Source organism: Mauremys mutica, chromosome 9 (assembly GCF_020497125.1).
Source record: "Mauremys mutica isolate MM-2020 ecotype Southern chromosome 9, ASM2049712v1, whole genome shotgun sequence".
Classification (NCBI taxonomy): domain Eukaryota; kingdom Metazoa; phylum Chordata; order Testudines; family Geoemydidae; genus Mauremys; species Mauremys mutica.
In genome coordinates this window covers 102134278-102155462 of record NC_059080.1, presented here as the reverse complement: position 1 = coordinate 102155462, position 21185 = coordinate 102134278, and the positions used below count along the sequence as shown (strand labels likewise).

Sequence of the window (21185 nt, the reverse complement as noted above, 5' to 3'; positions counted from 1 at the left end):
TTCAAGAACAGTGGACCTACACAGCTTGCTATGATGCCGAAGCTGGCACACATCGAATGTAGGCCATTGGCATAGATTAGCACTTTGCATACATTAGCTCAGTTTGATCACCCCCAAAGTACATTGTGCTGCTAAAGTTAACTCTTTGGGACTTGGACTCTCCTGCAGATTATGGATACATACTCAGTGCCTCTGTGTAAACCTGCCTTCGTGTGTTGTTCTCTACTATCACAAAAGCCAGAGAGACAGGAATAACCCACAGCCCATTCCGGAGAGCAATAGCTCTCTTAAAAGAGTAGTGTAGTCACAATAGTTTGGGGACCTGTTCAGGGCTCTATATTTATGCCTCTCACTGGCTTTCAGATCAACTGAGTGCAGTTTCACCAGTGACGAGCCAGGTTTTCTAATGGCCAGGGTAGCAAACGCCAGCTGGGTTCTGCAGCCCAGCCGTGTCCACAGCAGCATGAGGAATAGAGTCTGCAAAGGGAATCAGATGTTTGTAGCTATTACACAGTTGGTGGGTACCCACATGGCAGCATCTGAGGTACTGCAGTACTTCCCTGTACTCAGGTAGCTGCAGTGATCAATATGAGATACCGTGGTGCGATAAATGTTACTGAATTCCTAGATTTTTAAGGCCAGAAGGACCCGTTAGGATCATCTACTCTGATTTCCTGCATCGCACAGGCCAGAGAACCCCACCCAGTGATTCTTGCATCGAGTTCATTGCTGACCCTTTAAGGGCAGCCTCTCAAGTTCACATGGGGCAGGCTATGGGGCTTGGGCTCCAGCATTCATGGCAGCTGGCCGAGAAGGCCGAGGGGCTTGACATGTGTCTTAGTCATCAGATTGAGGCTGTGGTTTATAGGAGGCAGCTTGTCCCGCTTCCTACTTCTCTTGAATGACAGGCTGTGGTCCTGCCGTCCCCTTTGCAGCTCCATGCCTTGCTGCTGTCAGGCTGCCAGGACAGCATCCTGCCACAAGGAACAGTGAGACTGAGTAAGAAAGTATAAACCAACCACCAAGAGCCTTGGGTTAAGTAGAAACATCCTCCGGGGCAAGTTAGTCCCTAAATGAAGTTTCTTGCACTTTCCTCTGCAACTTGGAGAAGAGAAATCTTTACCCCCTCACTCAGGCGCCACTTGGACAGCCATTTTTTCCCCACCATAACCACACTTTGTCCGTGGCAATAATATGAGCTGATTTGCTGCTCTGAGAATCCTGATACTCAGGGACCACACATAAGACAATGTAAACATATTTTCACAAGATGGTCACTTGTGTTCATTTATTAGCAGACACCCCATCCGAATGGTTTTGTGAACAGAGGAAAACAGGTAAAGTTGCTACACAGTACATGTCACAGTATCATCACCTCATGTTTGCTAACCTCCATGCTATGTACAAAAACCTTGGCCAGCGTGATTCGACTGTGAGAACCGCAGTGGTGCCCAGGCTTACTCTTTTCTATCCAGTTTTAACACAGAGCTTTCACAGGCCTCCTAATGCTTCGTATTTAAATAGGACTTTTCATCCATTGATTAAAAAAGTGCTTTGCAAACAAATTTAAGCCTCAGAACACCCTTTCAAGTTAGGCATTGGTGGATGAACTGAGAAAAGAGAGGCTACATGATTTGGCCACAGTAAAACAAGCAATCCAGTGGCAGTTTGGAAGAGAACCCAGGAGTCCTGAAGGAGATATTTCTGTACATGCCTGTAGACTGCAATATTTATCTGTGGTTAGAACAGAGAAAAGGGCTAACGCTGACCAATAGTTACGCAGTACATTTTATTGTAATGTAGTTTTAGCATCCCAACAAAATATTAGGGGGGATGGCTCAGTGGTTTGAGCATTGGCCTACTAAACCCAGGGTTGTAAATTCAATCCTTGAGAAGGCCACTTAGGGATCTGGGGCAAAAATTGGTCCTGCTAGTGAAGGCAGGGGGCTGGACTCAATGACCTTTCAAGGTCCTTTCCAGTTCTAGGAGATTGGTATATCTCCAATTATTACCTTTATATAACATAATGCATTAGTTCTGGATTTCTCCAGTCTGAGCCTCCCCAGGTGTGTAACCGGGAGAGAGTCCCCCTCAGACTGCATGTTTAAAGAAATAAGCAGAATTCAACACAAATTTCAGCAGACCCCAGAAAAACGGGAGTAAATGAATGAGGCGACTCGTCATGTCTCAGGCACAGCCCTTCTTTCTTTCTGTAACATTGCAGATTTCAGTCTGGGGCTGTGATCATTTGCGACTATGCTACAAAATCAGTGGTTAAAAGATAATAGCTATATATATATATATATATATTTAAAAAAAGGCAGAGAACTGACAACCAAACCCATCTTTTCCTATCTGACAGAGAAAATTGGTGTGTGCCATCCCACAGTCCATTCAAAGGCAGATACAACAAACAGCAGAGCTATGTGGCTGTGAAGGCCAAAGTGCCTTGGAGTACAGATTTGTGACAAGCTACAGCTATGAAATCCTATGAGGCCACAGCTTTGTAAGAATCGAGAAGTTTTCTAAACTAGAAATGTTGACAAAAATAAAGATTTCTGTGAAAATTCCTTGTTTTCAACCAGCTTCAGTTCCAGTCACGGGGAGCGGAGGGGGAGGGAGGGTAGGAACTGTCAGGAAACATTAGTTCCTCTTGGGGAGTTGTCCGGATTCCTCCCTACTCAGCCAACTTTCCACTGGTGGCCAGTCTCCCTCCTCTGCGTAGTACATGAGATCAGAAGGTGGATGCTTAATTCACTACTCCACATAGGCCACAGCCCACCTGCCTAAAACTGGGTTTTGTGGCACATTGCTGCTTGCTGCCTTGCTTCAGTCACACTTAAAAGAAAGAGCCTGGTATGGCCCAGCCTCCTATGGTCCCATGCTGACATAGTTCCTTTCCTGGATGACACTATATGATTATTCCTGATGACAGATTGGTACAAATCACCCTTGGAGTTTGGATCCTGATCTGAGCTATCCAGCTGACTCCCCTTTCTTTGTAATGGGCTGGACCCAAATTCCAGCACTGAACACCCCCAGCTTCAGGAAAAATCAGATCTGGATGCAAATCCAAACACTGGAATTGAGCCACATCTCTGACCCCGGTCATGTTTTGCAGGGTGAGAGAAGGAAGAGGGGGTGAAATCTCCTTGTCCTAAACACTTCAGGGAGCTAAAGCCAGGTGCTGTATGAAGATGGCTCAGTGGCCATGTCACCTCCTACTTGGAGGGCACCTCCAGTTCATCCCACGTATGTACAAGAAGGAGTGAAAGGAACTAATCAGCTCTGAGGTGTAATGGAAGTAACAGCCTCACCAAGTTTCAGTGTCTGTCAGATGAAAAGATTCATGACATAGATACAAGAGAGGTAAGGGAAAGATTGTTACAAGTATCAGGCTAAATCCTAAGGTATTTACACAGGCTTTATTCAGTAAACTCCTGCTGACATCAGTAAAAGTTTTGCCTGAATAAGGACTGAATAAAAGCTGGATTTGTCCCCTTAACCAGTAAATCTTTCTTTTAGCCACATGAAACAAATAACCAACCCTCTTGAGTGAAATTTACAAAGCAATTCTGCCTTCCTGGAGTGCTGTTGGCATCTCTAAAAGTTTTATTTTTCTTCAAAGATTCTAATAGTCCTTGCTAGGATAAGAAACTTTTATGAGTTAAAAAAAAATGGTCATGCAGTGAAATTATATACACTCATTTTCTGTTCCCTTTTATTGTCAGACCAAAACGTCGCTGTGAGAATGTTCTGATCTGATGGATTGAATCTGTTACTGTTTGTAAAATACAATGTGAAATAGATTTTGCAGCAGGTCAATTCCTTAAATGTTGAATCATTAATCAATGACAAGACACTCTCTGAAGCATCTTCCATATCTCTGTGACATTCCCAATACAGCATCAATCATCCAGCATAGATGCACCTGCAGAAAAAAAAAAAGGCAGTGAAAGTTACATTGTCCTAGTCAGAAACTCAAAGCCCCAGACAAAGATACTCTAAAAAGGTCTATGAAAGACAAGCAAAGTTAGGTGTATTGGATTTGTTGTGGGGGTTATAAATTCCTAACTTCTTTTGGCATGAAAGCTAAATACACAGAGCTAAAGCAATGTTATATAGAATCATAGGAATGTCAGGCTGGAAGGGACCTCAGGAAGACATCTAGCCCAGCCCGCTGCGCTGGGGCAGGACCAAGGAAACCTGGATCGCCCCTGACAGGTGTTTGTTCGACCTGTTCTTAAAAACCTCCAATGACGGGGATTCCACAACCTCCCTTGGGAGCCTGTTCCAGAGCTTAACTACCCTTAGAGCTAGAAAGTTTTTCCTAATATCCAACCTACATTTCCCTTGCTACTGATTAAGTCCATTACTTCTTGTCCTATCCCCAGTGGACATGGGGAACAATCGATCACCGTTCCCTTTATAACAGACCGTAACATATTTGAAGACTGTTACCAGGTCCCCCCTCCTGATGACATGAAACCATCTTTCCACAGATTTGACCTCCAAATCCACTGACATCACATGAGCTTGCAGGTCCGTAACCGAGAGCAGCACTGGATCCCAGGTGCCCGAACATTGCTTTGGTGAACCTGACTTACTTGCACCCTCTGCTAACCTCTGGTGCTGGCGAGACGGTTCGTTCCGATTCGGTCTAGAGGAATTCCAAATCGTCGCTTGGGCAACTCCACCACCTTCCTGCACACAAGAACAGGGCAAAAAACTGGTAAGGATACTTCACAGGAGTAACCTAAAAGTGCTTGCATCTTTGCTTCCTCCATTTCACACCTGTCTTGGCAATGGGGTTTGGTCAGGGCAGCTCTGTTGTTAAAGCTGGAGGTTCTGGACAGTTACTCAAAATAAGGTGTTTTGCATTTCATAAACTGCAGCCTCTATAAGAAAACTATCCCTGCTGGGAGCATAGAGTTGCAGCTGTTTACAGAAAGGCTGAATTTGGTCCATTATCCCCATTTGGTAGTTGTTCATCTACTATTCAAAGAAGAGAAAAAAGATTTTTAAAATGTAAACGGGAATAGTATTTATGCAAAGTTTCATTCACCCATGGAACTCATTGCTGCAGGATATTATTAAGACAAATATCAAATATTAAGTTACAAGGGCTGGGAAACCTTATTTTTCAGGCCTGTCCTCCTCCAAGGTACAATGGTGCACAGTCAGGTATTTGGTGGGGTTTTATACCTTCCTCTGAAGCACTCAGCATTGTCCACTGTCAGAAACAAAAACACCAAAGACAATGAACCATCAGTCTGAGTCACTGCAGCAAATCCGACCTTGCCAATGTGTCACAGCAAAACTGAATAGTTCCTCCAAATGTTGTAAACAGCAGGAAAATATTGAGAAGGACGGACTCGTCTCCTAGTGCCAAAGAAGCAACAGATGTTGTGTTGGCACAACTGATGTTCCATCCTACATGACCTGGGGTAAGTACACTCCCATTACGCCTTCTTCTCCTCTTCCTCCTCCCGCTCCTGATCTGCCCCCTCCCTCCTCTGCTCCCAGTGTCCCTTGCACCGGGGCTGCAGCAAAGATGCTGGAGAGGGGTCTCTGTACCTGCTGTAGTAGCCCCACAGGCTGGGGTCATTCTGTGGGGATGGAGGCCTCCCATATGGCCCTTTGCACCAGCCCAGGTGGGGCAGAGGGCCGCATGGCAGTGCTGAACCGATCCCCCTCTTTTTATGTTGCTCATGAAACAAGCCTGTAAAATGAAACCGATTTCGCTTCCTTGTCTCCAGGTTCCCAGTCTGCACCCAGCCCTGCCCCTGGCTTCCCCCAGGCCCACTCCCTGTCTCCTCTGAACTCACTCTCCCTTCCCCGCTTCCTCTTGCCTCTCTCACACCTCCAGGGAACAGTTGCAAGGTTGTCAGCTTTTCCTGCTGACCCTGACGGGCCTCTCCTCCCACTGGGAGGCTGCTGGCTGCACAGCCGTGCCAGCGCCGTTAGCAAGGAGCAGCACTTGCTGCCATGCACCGCGTCTTGCTCCAACCATCTTTGGCAGCCCCGGGGAATCCACAGGAGCGTTCCCTTGGCCCGCAGGCGAGGCGGAGACTGTTACAGGGCCAGTGTCAGTAAAACCCAGGCCTTTCGAGGAACGAGGGCTGGATCCGCGGTTATGTTTCAAACCCACAGAGTTCCAGGCCCTTTGAAATCTCCTCAGACACGTACCTCCGTCCTCAACTCAAAGAGCAGCAGCTCGGCTCTGCGCTCAGGCAGTAGCTTACTAAGGATAACTCCAGGGGGGCCTTCGCACCGAAAGCACCTCCTCCCCGCCGCCAATGTAATTCATTCGAAACGAAGGGCAGGATCTGAGCCTAAGTCGGAGCTAAGCTCTGCTCCGTTCGACTGTCCAGACGCCCCTTGCATCCGGGGCTCCCATGCAGACCACTTGCCCTTTCCCTAAACTCTGCAGATGCCCAGCTCTTCCACCATGTTCCCTCCCCTACCGTAGGGGGTGGCCAAGCCCAGAAAGGTTATGGGGCGGGACGGTAGATGGAGGTGGAGCCAAGTCCCTAAAGAGTCTGAAAATCAAGGCCAGAGAGGAATTAGTGAGGGAGGCCACAGGGAAGAGAGGGAGGGGGTGTGACTAAGAGGAGTGGGATGGGAAATAGAGGGTGAATCCCAGGAAATCAGCCTGCCTGCAAGCCACAGCTGTGTGCCAGGGCGAACAAAGGGTTAACTCAAACTCAGCTCCGCACTCCCCTAGAAGACGGGCTCAAGGGGAGGGCTGTAAGGAGGGGCAGATGCCTTAGGCAAGGTCCGACTCCAAGCTCTGGGGGCCCAGATCCGGGCTGAGCCCCAGGGGGGCAGGGCTCTACGTGCTGAGTATTGCAGAGTATTGTGTGTTACTTTCTTGTGACAAACACTAAGGGGCTGATCCTGTCCCCCCAGACAACACTGTGGCAGCCATGGGGCAGGACATGCACATCGACAGGCCGCGGATGAATTCCCCCGGTGCAGAAGGAGCGTTGGGTTAATGCCAGGGGCAGGAGGAGTGTAGCCATAGAGGTTTGAGCTGCAGTCAAATCCATAGGCAGCCCTGGGGGCTGCTCTAACTTATGCCAGAGGCCATTTCAGCAGCCCAGAAGCTGGGTGGTTCAGCAGTAGTCTAAGGTCACTTCTCCCCTTGCCCTGCCTGTCCTGGGGCAAAGGCTTTCCTGGCTGTGACTTAGTTTTTTTTAAAATCATTCAGTGAAGTCACTTCACTAGCTTTCAAACATTATCTTGCAGGATGCTCTCTGAAATGAAGTGCACGTGGTGAGGGTGCTCCATTGTTCTGGACATTTCGAATAGAGTCCGCAAATCATGGGGGGGCGAAGGGGGAAGGTACGGGGGGGAAGCATCCTGCAGGGGTAGAAGAGATGAAATAGAGGAGACTTAATAGCTGTTTTCCAGTTTCCTTTCTAACAATGGTTGTTTGCAATGCAAGGTTTAGACAACTCAATAGCCGCAAACATGAGCATGAGATTTCAGTCATTGGTTTTAAACAAAGAGAACCAAAAGGTGAGATATTCCTCGCTAAACCTTCCCTTGTGTCTTTCACCCTGACCAATACGGCCATGCGGGCAGGAAAAACAAAACAACGTTTCATGAAAAACTGAGCACGGTTTTTGAGAGTGGAGGAACTCGCATTTCACCCATAAAAGCACCGCCACTTTGCAACAAAAACCATGGTGTTTCTGCAAACACCTAGTGAATTCCCACCTGGGGACTAATCCTAATTTTTGTCCTTGGAGAAACTTTACAAAGAGATGGAGGACTGGAAAATGAACTCTCTTCACTCTGCTGGGCCTTGTCTTCACTAGGAAACAAGGCATGTCCTTAACTCCAGGTAGCTACCAGTGTAAAATCCTAGTGAAGATCGGGCAGTTTGAAGTTTTCACAAGAGTTAGTGGATCACGGTAAACCATAGGATCCCCCAAAGTCTTTAACTCATCCTGCTAAAACGTGTGAAAACTGCCAGTTGCCCTGGTCTTCACCAGGGTTTTACTTCGTGTTAGCTAACTTGTGTTAAGAACACACCTTTTTTCCCTGCGAGGGAAGCAGAGGCATCAGGGCAGGGTGCAGTTCTGCTCTCTCTCTGTGTTTGCTTGGATATAAGGAGAACTTAATGTTCCAGAGCTGTCAATCTGCTGCCTTTCAGCATCGCTAAATTCACTGTAAAACTGGAACTCAAAACCCAGACTGTCACATAGGTCCCAGGCTCGGCCTAACCAAGGTGCACTCAGTGCCCTTGCAGAGGGACCCATCTCCGAGGAGCCCCCAGCCACCAGAAACCCCCCCAAACCAAGCAGTGCTATGACGCTGCGCCCCAGCTCACAATGGCACTCACTCAGATTTGGCCTGGCTGCCCCTCCATCATGTCAGGGAGCGTAGAGGTGGGCGATGGGAGCCAGCAGACCTGGGTGGCTGGGATAAGGAGGAGCCACTGTCGCCCAGAGTGGAGTGCTGAGTTGTGGGGATGTGCCGGTGAGTGGCCAGGAGGGTCCTGGGGAAAGTGGGTGTGAGGGATATGGGGCAAGTGCTGGGGGGCAGTGGGGTTGGGGAATGGGATGTTGGTGGTGAATGGGGGATGCTAGGGGCTGTGGCTGGTGGGGCTGCAGTGTTGGGGGCTGCAGCCAGCGGGATGTATGTCAGGGCTGCTGGGACGTGCGTGGGGGAGCTCTCGGGATCAGTGGGGGCTGGTGGAGGGTTGTTGGGATAGATGTGAGGTGGGGGCATTTAGGGGGTCTGTATGGGGCTGGGTACGTAAGGGGCAGTAACAATTTAAGGAATCTGGGGAGCCCCCCAATTTCCATAGTGGTCAGGGCCCCAGAATTCTTTAATTTGGGCCCGATGTTTCCCATCGAAAGCAGGTTCAAAGAAGGGCTACTAGGATGATCCGAGGAATGGAAAACCTGTCTTATGAAAGGAGACCCAAAGAGCTTGGCTTGTTTAGCCTAACCAGAAGACGGTTGAGGGGAGATATGATTGCTCTCTATAAATATATCAGAGGGATAAATACCAGGGAGGGAGAGGAATTATTTAAGCTCAGTACCAATGTGGACACAAGAACAAATGGATATAAATTGGCCATCAGGAAGTTTAGACTTGAAATTAGACGAAGGTTTCTAACCATTAGAGGAGTGAAGTTCTGGAACAGCCTTCCAAGGGGAGCAGTGGAGGCAAAAGACATATCTGGCTTCAAGACGAAGCTTGATAAGTTTATGGAGGGGATGGTATGATGGGATAGCCTAATTTTGGCAATTAATTGATCTTTGACTAATAGCGGTAAATATGCCCAGTGGCCTGTGATGGGATGTTAGATGGGGTGGGATCTGAGTTACTGCGGAGAATTCTTTCCTGGGTGCTGGCTGGTGAGTCTTGCCTACATGCTCAGGGTTTAACTGATCGCCATATTTGGGGTCAGGAAGGAATTTTCCTCCAGGGCAGATTGGGGGAGGCCCTGTTTTTTTTCCGCCTTCCTCTGCAGCATGGGGCACGAGTCACTTGCTGGAGGATTCTCTGCAGCTTGACGTCTTTAAACCACAATTTGAGGACTTCAGTAGCTCAGACATAGGTTAGGGGTTTGTTACAGGAGTGGGTGGGTGAGATTCTGTGGCCTGCATTGTGCAGGAGGTCGGACTAGATGATCATAATGGTCCCTTCTGACCTGAAAGTCTCGGAGTCTATGATTCCTTGGAACAAAGTTAAGGTGTTTTATGGTTGAGCTGATCCCTCTTGTGGCCATCTGCAGCAATAACAGGGATTTTTAGCCCATCCTGCAAAGCGTCTGTCCAATTGAATCTATTTCCCTATGTTAAGTTCTCCTCACACCTTCTATGGGCCATCTTAATTATCACTTCAAAAAGTTTTTTTCCTCCTGCTAACGATAGCTCATCTCAATTGATTAGACTCTGCCTGTTGGTATGTGTAGCAGGGTGGACCCTGCTCCGGCCCTGAAGGGGTTAAAAACAGCCCTGGGAAGGGGCTTTTTGGCTGGGCTGATTGGGGAAATGGCTGCAGCTGGGGGCCACGCCCCAAACTGAGCCCAGGGCCTTATAAAAGGCAGGGAAGCCAGAAGCCCAGACAGTCTCTCTCTGGCTACAGAGAGAGATGGGCCTGGGTGCTTAGGAGCTGACATAGAGTACCTGAGTGGAGCAGGGCTGGGGACAGGCTGAGGAGCTGGGGAGCTCCAGCCTAGAAAGCCCCAGGCTGCGGCCTAGCAGTGGGCCAACAGGTACTGGGGGTTGCAGAGGGCAGCCCAGGGGTAGGCCAAGGCAGCAGGTCCAAACCCTCCTTGCCAGTGATGAGTGGCTGATACTGCAGTCTGCCCCAGGATGTGGGGCTAGACAATGACTGACAGTAGCCATATACTGAGGCAAGGTGGAGATAGAGGGTGGGGGTTCCCTTAGGAGGGGAGACCCTAAGAGAAAGGGGTTACTGCCAGGGGGCAGCACCCCATGTGAAAGGGCACCGGGTCCAGGGAGGGACACGGGGGCCAGAAGACAGGTGGATCACCAGCCTGCAGAGGGCGCTCCGAACGCTGGAACAGAGCTAATTCCCGGAGTCACCAGCAGGAGGCGCCGCAGGGGTGAGTCCGACCCGTCTACAGTATGCATACTTCCACCTTTTCATGTTCTCTGTATGTATAAATATCCCCTGTCTGTGTGTTCCATTCTATGCATCCGAAGAAGTGAGCTGTAGCTCACGAAAGCTCATGCTGAAATAAATTTGTTAGTCTTTAAGGTGCCACAAGTCCTCCTGGTTTTTTTGCAGAGCTTCTGTGCATCTTCACCTCTCGGCCAAGCAGGCCTTGGTATTGGGCAGGAAAATCAAAAGGAATTTTGTTTAAAAACATTATTTATGCCTTTGTGATGCTTACTGGAGTCTTCATCGCTTCAAGTCTCATCTAAAAGCTCATCCTCTCCTGCTTTTGTCTATGCTTTCCAAAGCTCCTTAACGTTAACAAAGAATAGGTGAAATCCAGGACGAAGTGAATGGCCACTTTGCCATCGACTTCAGTGGGGCTAAGATTTCACCCAGTCTGTGCTGTAAGTTTCTTCTATGTGAGCATATATCACAGCACTGTATTAATGCAGGCCGTAAAGTCTTTTTCAGCATTTGAGAGCTTTTCAAGCTATTACATTCAGGATCTCTAACACCTTGAGCTAAAGGTGTTACAGTAGCAGGCTGTCATCCCATGGAGAAGGCAGAGACCCTGGCATTGGTTTACACGTGCCCTAGTATATACGCTAAGAAACATTTTGCATTTGGTCTATACGACCAAACAGCATTCCCTTGGTCTATACACTAGTGTGGTCATTGTATAGGGTGCTCTGAGGATGCTGGGTAGAACAGTAGCTGTGTAAAACGTAGTGATCAGAGAAACTCAAATGGCTTCAACATTTGGTTCACCCAGGAACCAAAAGCTTGTCTGCTCCTCCGAGCAATGAAACCCTCGAGGGTGAAACCGGGGCTGGAAATGTCATGAAAGGAGATATTTGGTGATACTCTGGCACTTCTGAGTTCAGCTAGACCTGGATGAAACTGGTTTTGATTTGAGAAATGTCATGAGAAATATTGGCCCATTTCTCAAACTTCCTGCTTTCCTTCCTCAGATATTTTGCTTTCTCTGTAATTTAGATCAAATCAATATTTTTACATCTAAAATATGAATTTCCATGGCTTCTTTTGAAAAAAGGGTTCATTTTTGCTCCCCAAAACAGCCAAATTTGGCTTAAAAACCCCACGCACTTACCGCAGTTATTTTTTTTTTCACAGAAATGGGCCCATTTTGAGTTCATAGTGAGCTGTAAGGCAAAAAACCCTGCCTGAGGTTATAATCATTTCACCTCTCACCCCCTACTGGCCAGAGCCTAAAAGTGCAGAGCTAGTATTAAAGCTGGTTAATTGCAAAAATGTCTTTGGAAAAAACAATTTTGGAAAATGTTGGCTAGCTCTAGTGAATATTTTTCACTTCCAAATTAAACATAGTCAGCCAAACTTTTACAGACCTCAGTAAAAATTCTGGTTCCAGGTTTGTGGTGAGTTTTGGGTGAAGGCCTGGATCAGGTTTTATTTGATCTTAACTTTGTTCACCCATCCATACGAAGGCCCCTCTCCAGCAAATCACTTAAGCAAATGCCTAACTTTAAGCACATCACTAAGTGCTTTGCTGGATTGGGGCTGAAAGGTGAGGGAAGATGGTCACCAGCAGCAAATAGCAGGGGAGGCGAAAGAGCGCGATCTCAGTGAGCACTTTCCATTACGATGAACATCAGACACCCTGCAAGTCTTGCCCAGCAGCCACATGCATCTCCTTTGCCTTCTTAGTTCTCATCTCCTTGGCTCGTTCCGACATAAAGCCCCATCTCCTCTTAGGTGAACAGTCAAGAGATCAGGCCTGAATATTACCAGGTGTGTTGTAGGATAGGTACATCGTACAGGGCTTTGCTCAGATCCAGTCTCAGTGAAACCAATAGACCAGGATCCTAAAGGCCTTACTCAGGATGCCATCCTATCATGTACTGTCCATGACTTGTATGCGCACTACAGTGTTGGTCAAGATTTGCTGTGTAAGATGCCCTCTCACCAGCCATCAGTACTTGGAAACATTCCCGCCCCCCCATTCACTTTTAAACCCCAGACAGTATATATTCCTTGAACAGTTTTACTGCCTAAATAGCCTTTTAAACTGAAGGGCCATTAACATGAATGGAAAAGGATGCGCTGGAGGAATACGTTTACCTGGATGTCTCTTGTAGGTTGATTAGGGCTACAGGGATAAATCAGCTGCAGAGTGCATTACTTACCATAAATCTTGCAGCAACATTGAGAAGACGAGTAGTCTGCAGTGACTTCAATATACTGACAAATGAATTACCCACAGCCGACCACAGAACTAGCTAGCTAATGAAAATGAGTAGCTTGTGTTTGGAAGGTCTATCTATCAATATTCTTTATAGTGCTCATCACTATACCATCCGATCACTCAGCTTACCTCTGCTTGCCTTTCAGATCTACCGAACTAGCAGAAAGTCTATCGAGAGGAGACCCAAACCCTGGGAAACTTCTTTTCTTCTTGGTCTCAATCACGTCATTTTCCAGAGACACTAGCTCATCAAGAAGCAGCAGCTTAGCTGCCAGGTCAGTGGCGGACTTCTCTTCGCTGGATGCAGAATGTGCTTCCATGCCTAATACTATGGAAGAGTCAAAGGGCTGCAAAGGAAGAGGGAATGGGTTTGCTCGATGTTTCTGGTTCAGGTAAAGCATTTCAGTACAGCCCATAAATACATTAGAACCAACAAATACTAAAGCTGAAGGAAATCGTTGGAATGAGAAGATTTCTTCTTGAAAATTGGCCACTTTTCCAAGAGGAATTTTTTTAATATAAGGTTGTTGACATTGTTGAAATTCTTCATTTTTCACAAAAAATTGTGTGACTTTTTAATTGAAATTTTTCTCTAAAATGTTATTCAAAATGGTTATCAACATTTTTTATTTACTGAAACCTGGGTTCTTGGTAAACAAAAACTTTCCATAATCATTTCAATAACATTTTTAATAATGTATTCAGTATTTTTTTGAATTTCAATTCAATAATTCTATGAATTTTGGAGGGAAAATTAAATTTTTATTTTCAAACCCTTTGAAATGAAAACAGCTTCAAAACTCTGATATTTTCAGGAAACTGATTTTTGGTTTATGACAGGGTTTCTCAAATGGGGGTTACCGCTTGTGTAGGGAAAGCCCCTGGCGGGCTGGGCTGGTTCGTTTACCTGCCCCGTCCACAGGTCCGGCCTATACATGCCTATACAGTATTTTTCATCCCAAATCACTTTACAAGTTTGACAAATTGTTATGCAAAGAATATATCAAAATCATTTCACCTAGCACTGAAATGCTACCAATTCAGAGGTAGGACATGGCATGGCAGCCTTATGCACGTTTAGGACAGGAAATAAAGAACAGGGTATCCTCTTGAAACTTACAGGGAATTTGGATAGGCAGGATGTTTTCTGAACTTCATTTAGGACACTTGATGATTGCCCTGTTCTGTTCATTCCCTTTGAAACACCTGGCATTGGCCACTGTCGGAAGACAAGATACTGGGCTGGATGAACCATTCGTCTCACCCAATATGGTTGTTCTTATGTTCTTATGACATTAAGGTTAACACCCTTACTAGACTATATTTATGCACATTGGGTAGCTGACAAATACTGACTGGCCTCTGTCAATACCGAAGACATAAAAACAGACAATGAAACAATTTGCTCTGCTTTGTAAGAGGCAAAAAACATTGCTCCACGGTTAGTCTTTTTAAAAACAGACGTAAAGCTGATGCTCTGACCACTTTTGGTCATTAAAGAATCTGTGGCACTTTTCGGCAGATTAAGGATGTTTGCCTCAGTGCCTTTGCTCAACGATAATGTAGGTGATTATTCTCTGCCTACTTCAAATTCCCCATTCACTTTCAGTTGGACACAGTCTTCTTCTTCAGTTCCTGACCTAGACACTGGTTTTATTCTGTTGCGTGAATATGCTCAGTTCCAAGGGAGGCAGCATTTCAAAGGCAATACATGTCTCCTTCTCAGAGGACAGCACCTTGACACGGTGGGAAGGCTGACAGCTATGCTGGTGGGAACTTTAACTCTTGGTAGGGCTACCCAAGCCATACAGGTCCAACGATAGGGACCAGAAGAAAGGCTGCCATTGGTCCCCTAGGTCAGGGATTGAGTGATAGGCCAACAACTTGTCCTTGTGAGGAGTGAAGTTAGAAACACAACAAGGGAGCCATCCCAGCAAAGAGCCTGAAAGACGGGGACGAGGCAGTCTTGTTCATGGTTCCCGGGATATCTTGGTCTGATATCCCAGGAATGATTCAGATTCAGATATAAAGGTAAGATAGTAGCAGAATTTCTTCTGTAGTTACTGTAAGAATATCCACATTCATGTGGCCTATGTTTGAAAAATGCAGATGAATTACCTAACCTCCTTCCTTTTGTGCTTCTGCTGTGCGTATTCAGGGAGCCAGTCAGAAATCATTAAATAAATGGAGTTTACAAATATCTCATTAGGTTGGATGGTCATGGATTGGATGAGGAAATGGAACCCACTGCTAAGGATAGAAAGGATTCCCCTGAATCGCTGCATTATACTGCAATATTTGTAAAGTGTGTAATCTGGAACGAATGGGCTTCCCTTGATCTTAACAAGACATCAGGGAAATTCTACAAGTCCATCTACATGTAGAGCTATGTGAACTGTATGCACTCCACATAGATCACAGGTAAGATGTGTTTATTAGGTTGTTTGAGGGTTTAAGAGTAGTTCATTTAGGAAACTCTTTTGCACATGTGAACACTAGTCTGATGAGACTTTAAGGAAGACAAAAAATCTTTCAAGGAAACTTGAAAGCTTTCACCATTTAAAACCCTTCATATATAGTCCACTTTAACAGAAGATCTTGCCAGATATTAAGGCAAAATCCTTGGAAGCTGAGACCTGTTCAAAATTATAAACTCCTGATGGCTTTTAGGGCTGGTTGCAATTTTTCCATCAAAATTGTTTTTTTGACTGAACAAATTTTGTTATCAAGGGGTCAGCTTTCTGCAGAGAAATTCGACTTTGTCAAAGAAAGGAATATTCCAAGACAGAACATATTGATTTAGGAATGCTGTTTCAGACCCTGATGGGAGTTGTTTGGGTGTCTCATGAATCTATTCTCCTCTGTGCTGGTCTTCTGGCTAGACTGCAGCTCCCATGTTGCATTGCAGTGGCACAGCAAGAGGGCAGATCATGATGCATCATGGGAAATGTAGTCTGACCAAGGAGTCCAGCCTACAGAAGAGACTGATAGCCAGCAGCACTCAAACTACAATTCCCCTGATACACTGGGGTGCCATGTCTGAATCAATATCTGTTGGGTTTTGGCTCTCATTTTTTCAGTTTTTGATTTCTGGACTAAAAATTTGGTTTTCTATGGGAAATAAAAACATTTCCCTCCCAGCCCTAGTGTATTTTAATTTCTCCACTAAAGAGTGCCCAAAGCGTGGCCTCTGGGTCAGATGTGCCCCATTCATGTTTTATGGTGTGGCCCACAGAATCCCACAGCTTTCATGGGCAGGTGAAGCATGGCAGGACGATAGGTCTCCATCCAATGCTCCTTCTTGATCCAGCTGGAGTCCACTCAAATAAATCAGCAGGATGCTATGTGGCTCTTTGGCCTGCACAGGCTGCACCTGCTAAAGAACAGCGTGGTGCAATACTTGGGCTCCTGGAAAGATGTCAGGGAATCCATCATTTGAGCAAAGTATTTGCCCATTTACTGTACTCAGTCTCCATGGAGCTGGGTAAATCGTCACAACTTTTATCTGATGAATTTCACCTGTTTGTCTCTTGATAAACAGATCCCCATCTTCCTCAGCTCACCATCCAATACTCCCCACTGCGAATAAGTGGTCACGGATGGGGCAGAGAGGGTGCCAGTCTTGCATCCTTCTCCCCTAATCCCTGGCTAGAATAGGTGGTGCAAAGAGGGGAGAGGAGAAGTTACTCCATGGGGTGGGATGAAGTACCCTACTCTTCCTCCCCACAGCGAGTGAGTGGTGGGGGAGACACTGTGACTCTGGTTCACACGTCATCCTCTCTTCTGCTCCTGGGGCAGCACAGCTCTGTGCCACCCTTTACACTCGGCACATGGTACCGTCACAGTCTAAGTCGAACACTGCCCTTAGAGCCCGCTGCCCATCTCATCCCCGTCCTCAGGAGATACCTGCCTCTCCAGCTGTCCCTGGCTTCGAGCTCCCTAGGAAGGGAAGCTGCACGCGGCAGTGTCAGGAATGGCCTCTTACCTGTGGAGCTGCCTCAGCGAGGGCAGCAGTGCCGGTGTGCCACCGCAGCAGAGTAAGCGCCAGGACAGAGTGCACCACCCCAAACCGAACCTGCAGCATCTGCAAAGCAGAACAACCTATTGAACCCACCAACACGCTCAGAGGAGGAAGGGCATGTGACAAGGGCAGCAGTGAGCAGTTACAAGGACAAAGATGAGCCAGCCCCAAACAGACCAGACACATGGAGGGGAAATGACTTAGAATCATAGAATCATAGAATCTCAAAGCAGGACCAACCCCAACTAAATCATCCCAGCCAGGGCTTTGTCAAGCTGGGCCTTAAAACCTCTATGGATGGAGATTCCACCACCTCCCTAGGTAACCCATTCCAGTGCTTCACCACCCTCCTAGTGAAAATGTTTTTCCTAATATCCAACCTAAACCTCCCCCACTGCAACTTGAGACCATTGCTCCTTGTTCTGTCATCTGGTACCACTGAAACAGTCTAGATCCATTCTCTGTGGAACCCCCTTTTCAGGTAGTTGAAAGCAGGTATCAAATCCCCCCTCATTCTTCTCTTCTGCAGACTAAACAATCCCAGTTCCCTCAGCCTCTCCTCATAAGTCATGTGCTCTAGCCCCCTAGTCATTTTTTTTGCCCTCCGCTGGACTCTTTCCAATTTTTCCACATCCTTCTTGTAGTGTGGGGCCCAAAACTGGACACAGATGAGGCCTCACCAGTGCCGAATAGAGGGGAATGATGACTTGTCCAGGTCACTCAGCAGAGCCAGGAGCAGCCCCTGACTCATAGTTTAGTGCCCAGTTCTGCCTTCCTTGATGCTTAGGAGCCGATCCAGCTCACACCGACCTGGCTGGAAATCTTGCCATTGATTTGAATGGGAGTTGGGTTGGGGCCTCCAGCCCCAGAAGAAATCTGCTAATCTGCTTGTTAATCTTCTTTCCATGCCCAGCCCCAGAGAGCATAATTCAGCTCTGACTCCGCCACTCTCTGTTGACTCTCCTGCTGGAGCTGGCTGTGTAAATACATTCTGATGATGTACGAGAGTTGTTTTATCCTCACTTTCGCAGATCTCTCACGAGATCGGGCAGAATATACCCAGCAGAAATGTTTGACTTTGCTCTTGTTTCCCACACTACAAGAGAGATGAAGCAAAGTGCTTGGACTCCTGGTTTCAAAGTCCAGCTATAACACGTGTCTTCATTTCTCTTAGGGTGACCAGACAGCAAGTGTGAAAATTTGGGACAGGGAGTGAGGGGTAATAGGAGCCTATAAAAGAAAAAGACCCAAAAATCGGGACTGTGCCTATAAAATCAGGACATCTGGTCAACCTAATTTCTTTGCTTCTCACATGGGCTTTCCCTTAAGTGATCAGAACAACAAGCCACCTTGGCTATTACCCTTGTACTGACATTCGCTAGTAGCAGACGCTGTAGAGGAAGGTATAAAAATGGTGTTAATTTTAATTATTTTTACATGTACTTTTGTTATCTGGTTTCATACCCTTTTCTTTTGTCCATAAAGTTTAGGAAATGGCTGATATAAACCAGAATAACTCCAGAGGAGTTAAAGGAGAGAGACAAAAGAATGAATAAGGTGAGACTGATGTGTCCACTCATTCTGAGCAGTGATCCAGAAGCTAACAGAGCTACACCAATTTACAGCAATTGAGCATGTGGACCATGGTCCCCACCCTCCCCGTTGTGGTGCTTTATAATGTGTATTTTTGTACTTGGCTGTGCATTGAAAGGAAAAGTCGCCATCTATCACCTTGCAGAGAACCACATCCTGATTATTTGGATATGGGGAAGTAAAAATAAATGGTGAGGTTAAATACACCCGTTTCATATGGTTTAATGTCTGCGCTGGTATTCATTCATCCCAGAGACCAAAGAGCTAAAAACGGCATCTGGTGCACTAATAAAAATAAACACTATGGCACCTGCATCACAAAAGACATTTGATTAACCAGCTGGAACTCAACTCCGGCAAAATTAGGAGAGGAAATTGTAGGGACTAAGGTCCTGCTTCTGCTCTCATTGAAGTCAGTTGCAAAAGTACGGTCTCATTGACTTAAATGGGAGCAAAATCAGAGCCAGCCTGAGACCATCTTAACCCCACCACTCCTCAGTCCTGGCTTCTGAACCCTTCTGTATGAGGACAACGAGCTTGCTGCTCCCCTAAACGCTGTCCTCTCCTGCCGCAGAGAAGGATATTGGTTCCCCTAGGCCCGCTGAGGTGGGAGAAAGAAGCAGGATTTTCCCTTCTGTGAGTGATTTTGCCCTAAATCATTTTTGCCACTGAAAGCAAAGTCAAAGCCATTGATGATGGCGTCAGCTGAACTCACCACAGTCAGGGGTGTTACATTTGTGTATGTCAGACATGAATTTGACCCACCACTTTTAACCATATTCCCGGAGTTTAGCTATTTACACTAGTTACTTCTCTTTCTTCTGTTGTTCGGCTATTGTATATTCCGATGTTGCCTGAACAATTCCACTCAGTTTCTTTGTCACTTGGATTTTGTAGATATCTGTTCCCCTTCTACTTACATCGTGACTCAAGCTTAATCTCGGGTAGGTGTTGAACGCTAGTGTTCTACCTCCCTACTCCCAAAGAGATGTGAAGTTAGATCTGAACTGCTCTGAGTAAACTTATGACTGCAACACAGCTCCTGGCAGGATTTGTCCTCCTTGTTGTGGGCTAGATTCCAATAGCTTTACTCATGCTGAGTAGCACTTACTCGACAAATACTCCCACTGAATTCACTGGGTCTACATGAGGAGGTAAGGTGCTACTCCATGTGAATGCATGTCTCAGAATCTGTGTTATCTGAAATAAATAAAATACTGTCCAGCTTTCAACAGATAAAATTGCATGTCTGAAATTTCGACATATTTATGGGTTTCACCCATATTTTAGCTCAAAACGCAGCAAAGCTTAAATTCCTGGTGTAATTCAGCATCTTTGTTGGTGTTCCAATTAAAACAGATAAAAGAAAGAACATTTTTCTGCCATATCAAGACAGGATAAACAGCAGCAACCTCTGCACGTACCATTCGAAGCGCCTTTCCAACAGAAGGCCAAACCAAAGTAGAGCTCTTGATCATCCATAGCGTGGTAACTCCCTAACATCAGACCCAAGGGCTCTGCAGATATGTTTTTCTTTTTTCTTTTAACAAAAGCGAAACGACATCCCCAAGCCAAGATGGCTGAGCAAAAACCAGACAGTGTAATTCATCGCAGAGTTCAAAACCATTCCCTATCAAAAATGTGAACAGCCATCATTGTTCTTTCCGATTCAAACAACCATATTTCACACCACTCTGAAGATTACTCTCAGCATAAATCACAAGCGGTTTATTTTTCCTGCTTGACAGTTAGCAACAGAACTGAGGCAAGACTTCATACACTGCAGCACAATCTTTCACTCTCCTGCCATTGTGCATTGATTACTCTCTCACGCAAATTTTAATAGCAACATTGTAACAGCTCCGCACTCCTCCAGAAACTTAGACCTTACTCTTGCAGTGAACAGGAGTAGGCAGGCCCCTGAAGTCAATGGGGCTTTGCCGGGATGTGCGTGTATGGTGTTCAGAGGAAGGATCAGGGTCACGGACTGTCATGGACTGCGCATCATAGACATTAGGTTCTTCATTGCAATAGCATGAAAACTCAGATCTTCCCACTCTAGAAGCATAGGCCTCTACTATTAGAGGTAAAGGAGAATCTCCATTACCGTTAGTCACACAGGGCCTCTGACATCACCCTTAGCAATTGTAATTCCATCCTGTAGAGGGCAGTGGTGTGCACGCTCAGCAACCAGCTCATTGGTTCATGGAGGTTAAGTCCATTAATGGCTATTAGCCATGATGGGTAAGGAATGGTGTCCCTAGCCTCTGTTTGTCAGAGGGTGGAGATGGAAGGCAGGAGAGAGATCACTTGATCATTGCCTGTTAGGTCCACGCCCTCTGGGGCACCTGGTACACAGGATACTGGGCTAGATGGACCTTTGGTCTGACCTGGTACGGCTGTTCTTATGTTATTATGTTATGTTCTTATTGTACTATTTTGCAATTATTCAAGTGCCATCAAATGTGTTCTGTTACTACCTGTGCTAGTTAAATGTATCGTTTTGTGAGTCTCTCCACTGAGAGTCTTACCCATTGTCCTTAAGATTTCATATCTGAAACAAGGATATGAGCTACTAACAGATGCACTGGAGGATCTGGGAAAAATCCTGCTCCCATTGAGGTCAATGGGCAAACTCACACGGATTTCCGTTGAAGCAGGACTGTGCCCTCAAGTGCATTCATTACCATAAAAGCC

The 21185-nt window shown here is 46.3% G+C and overlaps 1 protein-coding gene across 1 annotated transcript in view; it reads right to left on the bottom strand.

The window, feature by feature from the left end:
• Nucleotides 1-1288: 1288 nt before the first annotated feature.
• The window catches only part of OSTN (osteocrin), a 34837-nt gene continuing 14940 nt past the window's right edge, over nucleotides 1289-21185 (bottom strand). Inside the window, exons 2-5 of the mRNA XM_045029525.1 lie at nucleotides 16860-16958; nucleotides 13004-13221; nucleotides 4625-4704; nucleotides 1289-3931 (exon numbers count right to left, since the gene is read on the bottom strand). Coding sequence (XP_044885460.1) covers nucleotides 3909-3931; nucleotides 4625-4704; nucleotides 13004-13221; nucleotides 16860-16958 — 420 coding nt within the window. The 3' untranslated portion in view covers nucleotides 1289-3908. The remainder of the gene's footprint in view (nucleotides 3932-4624; nucleotides 4705-13003; nucleotides 13222-16859; nucleotides 16959-21185) is intronic.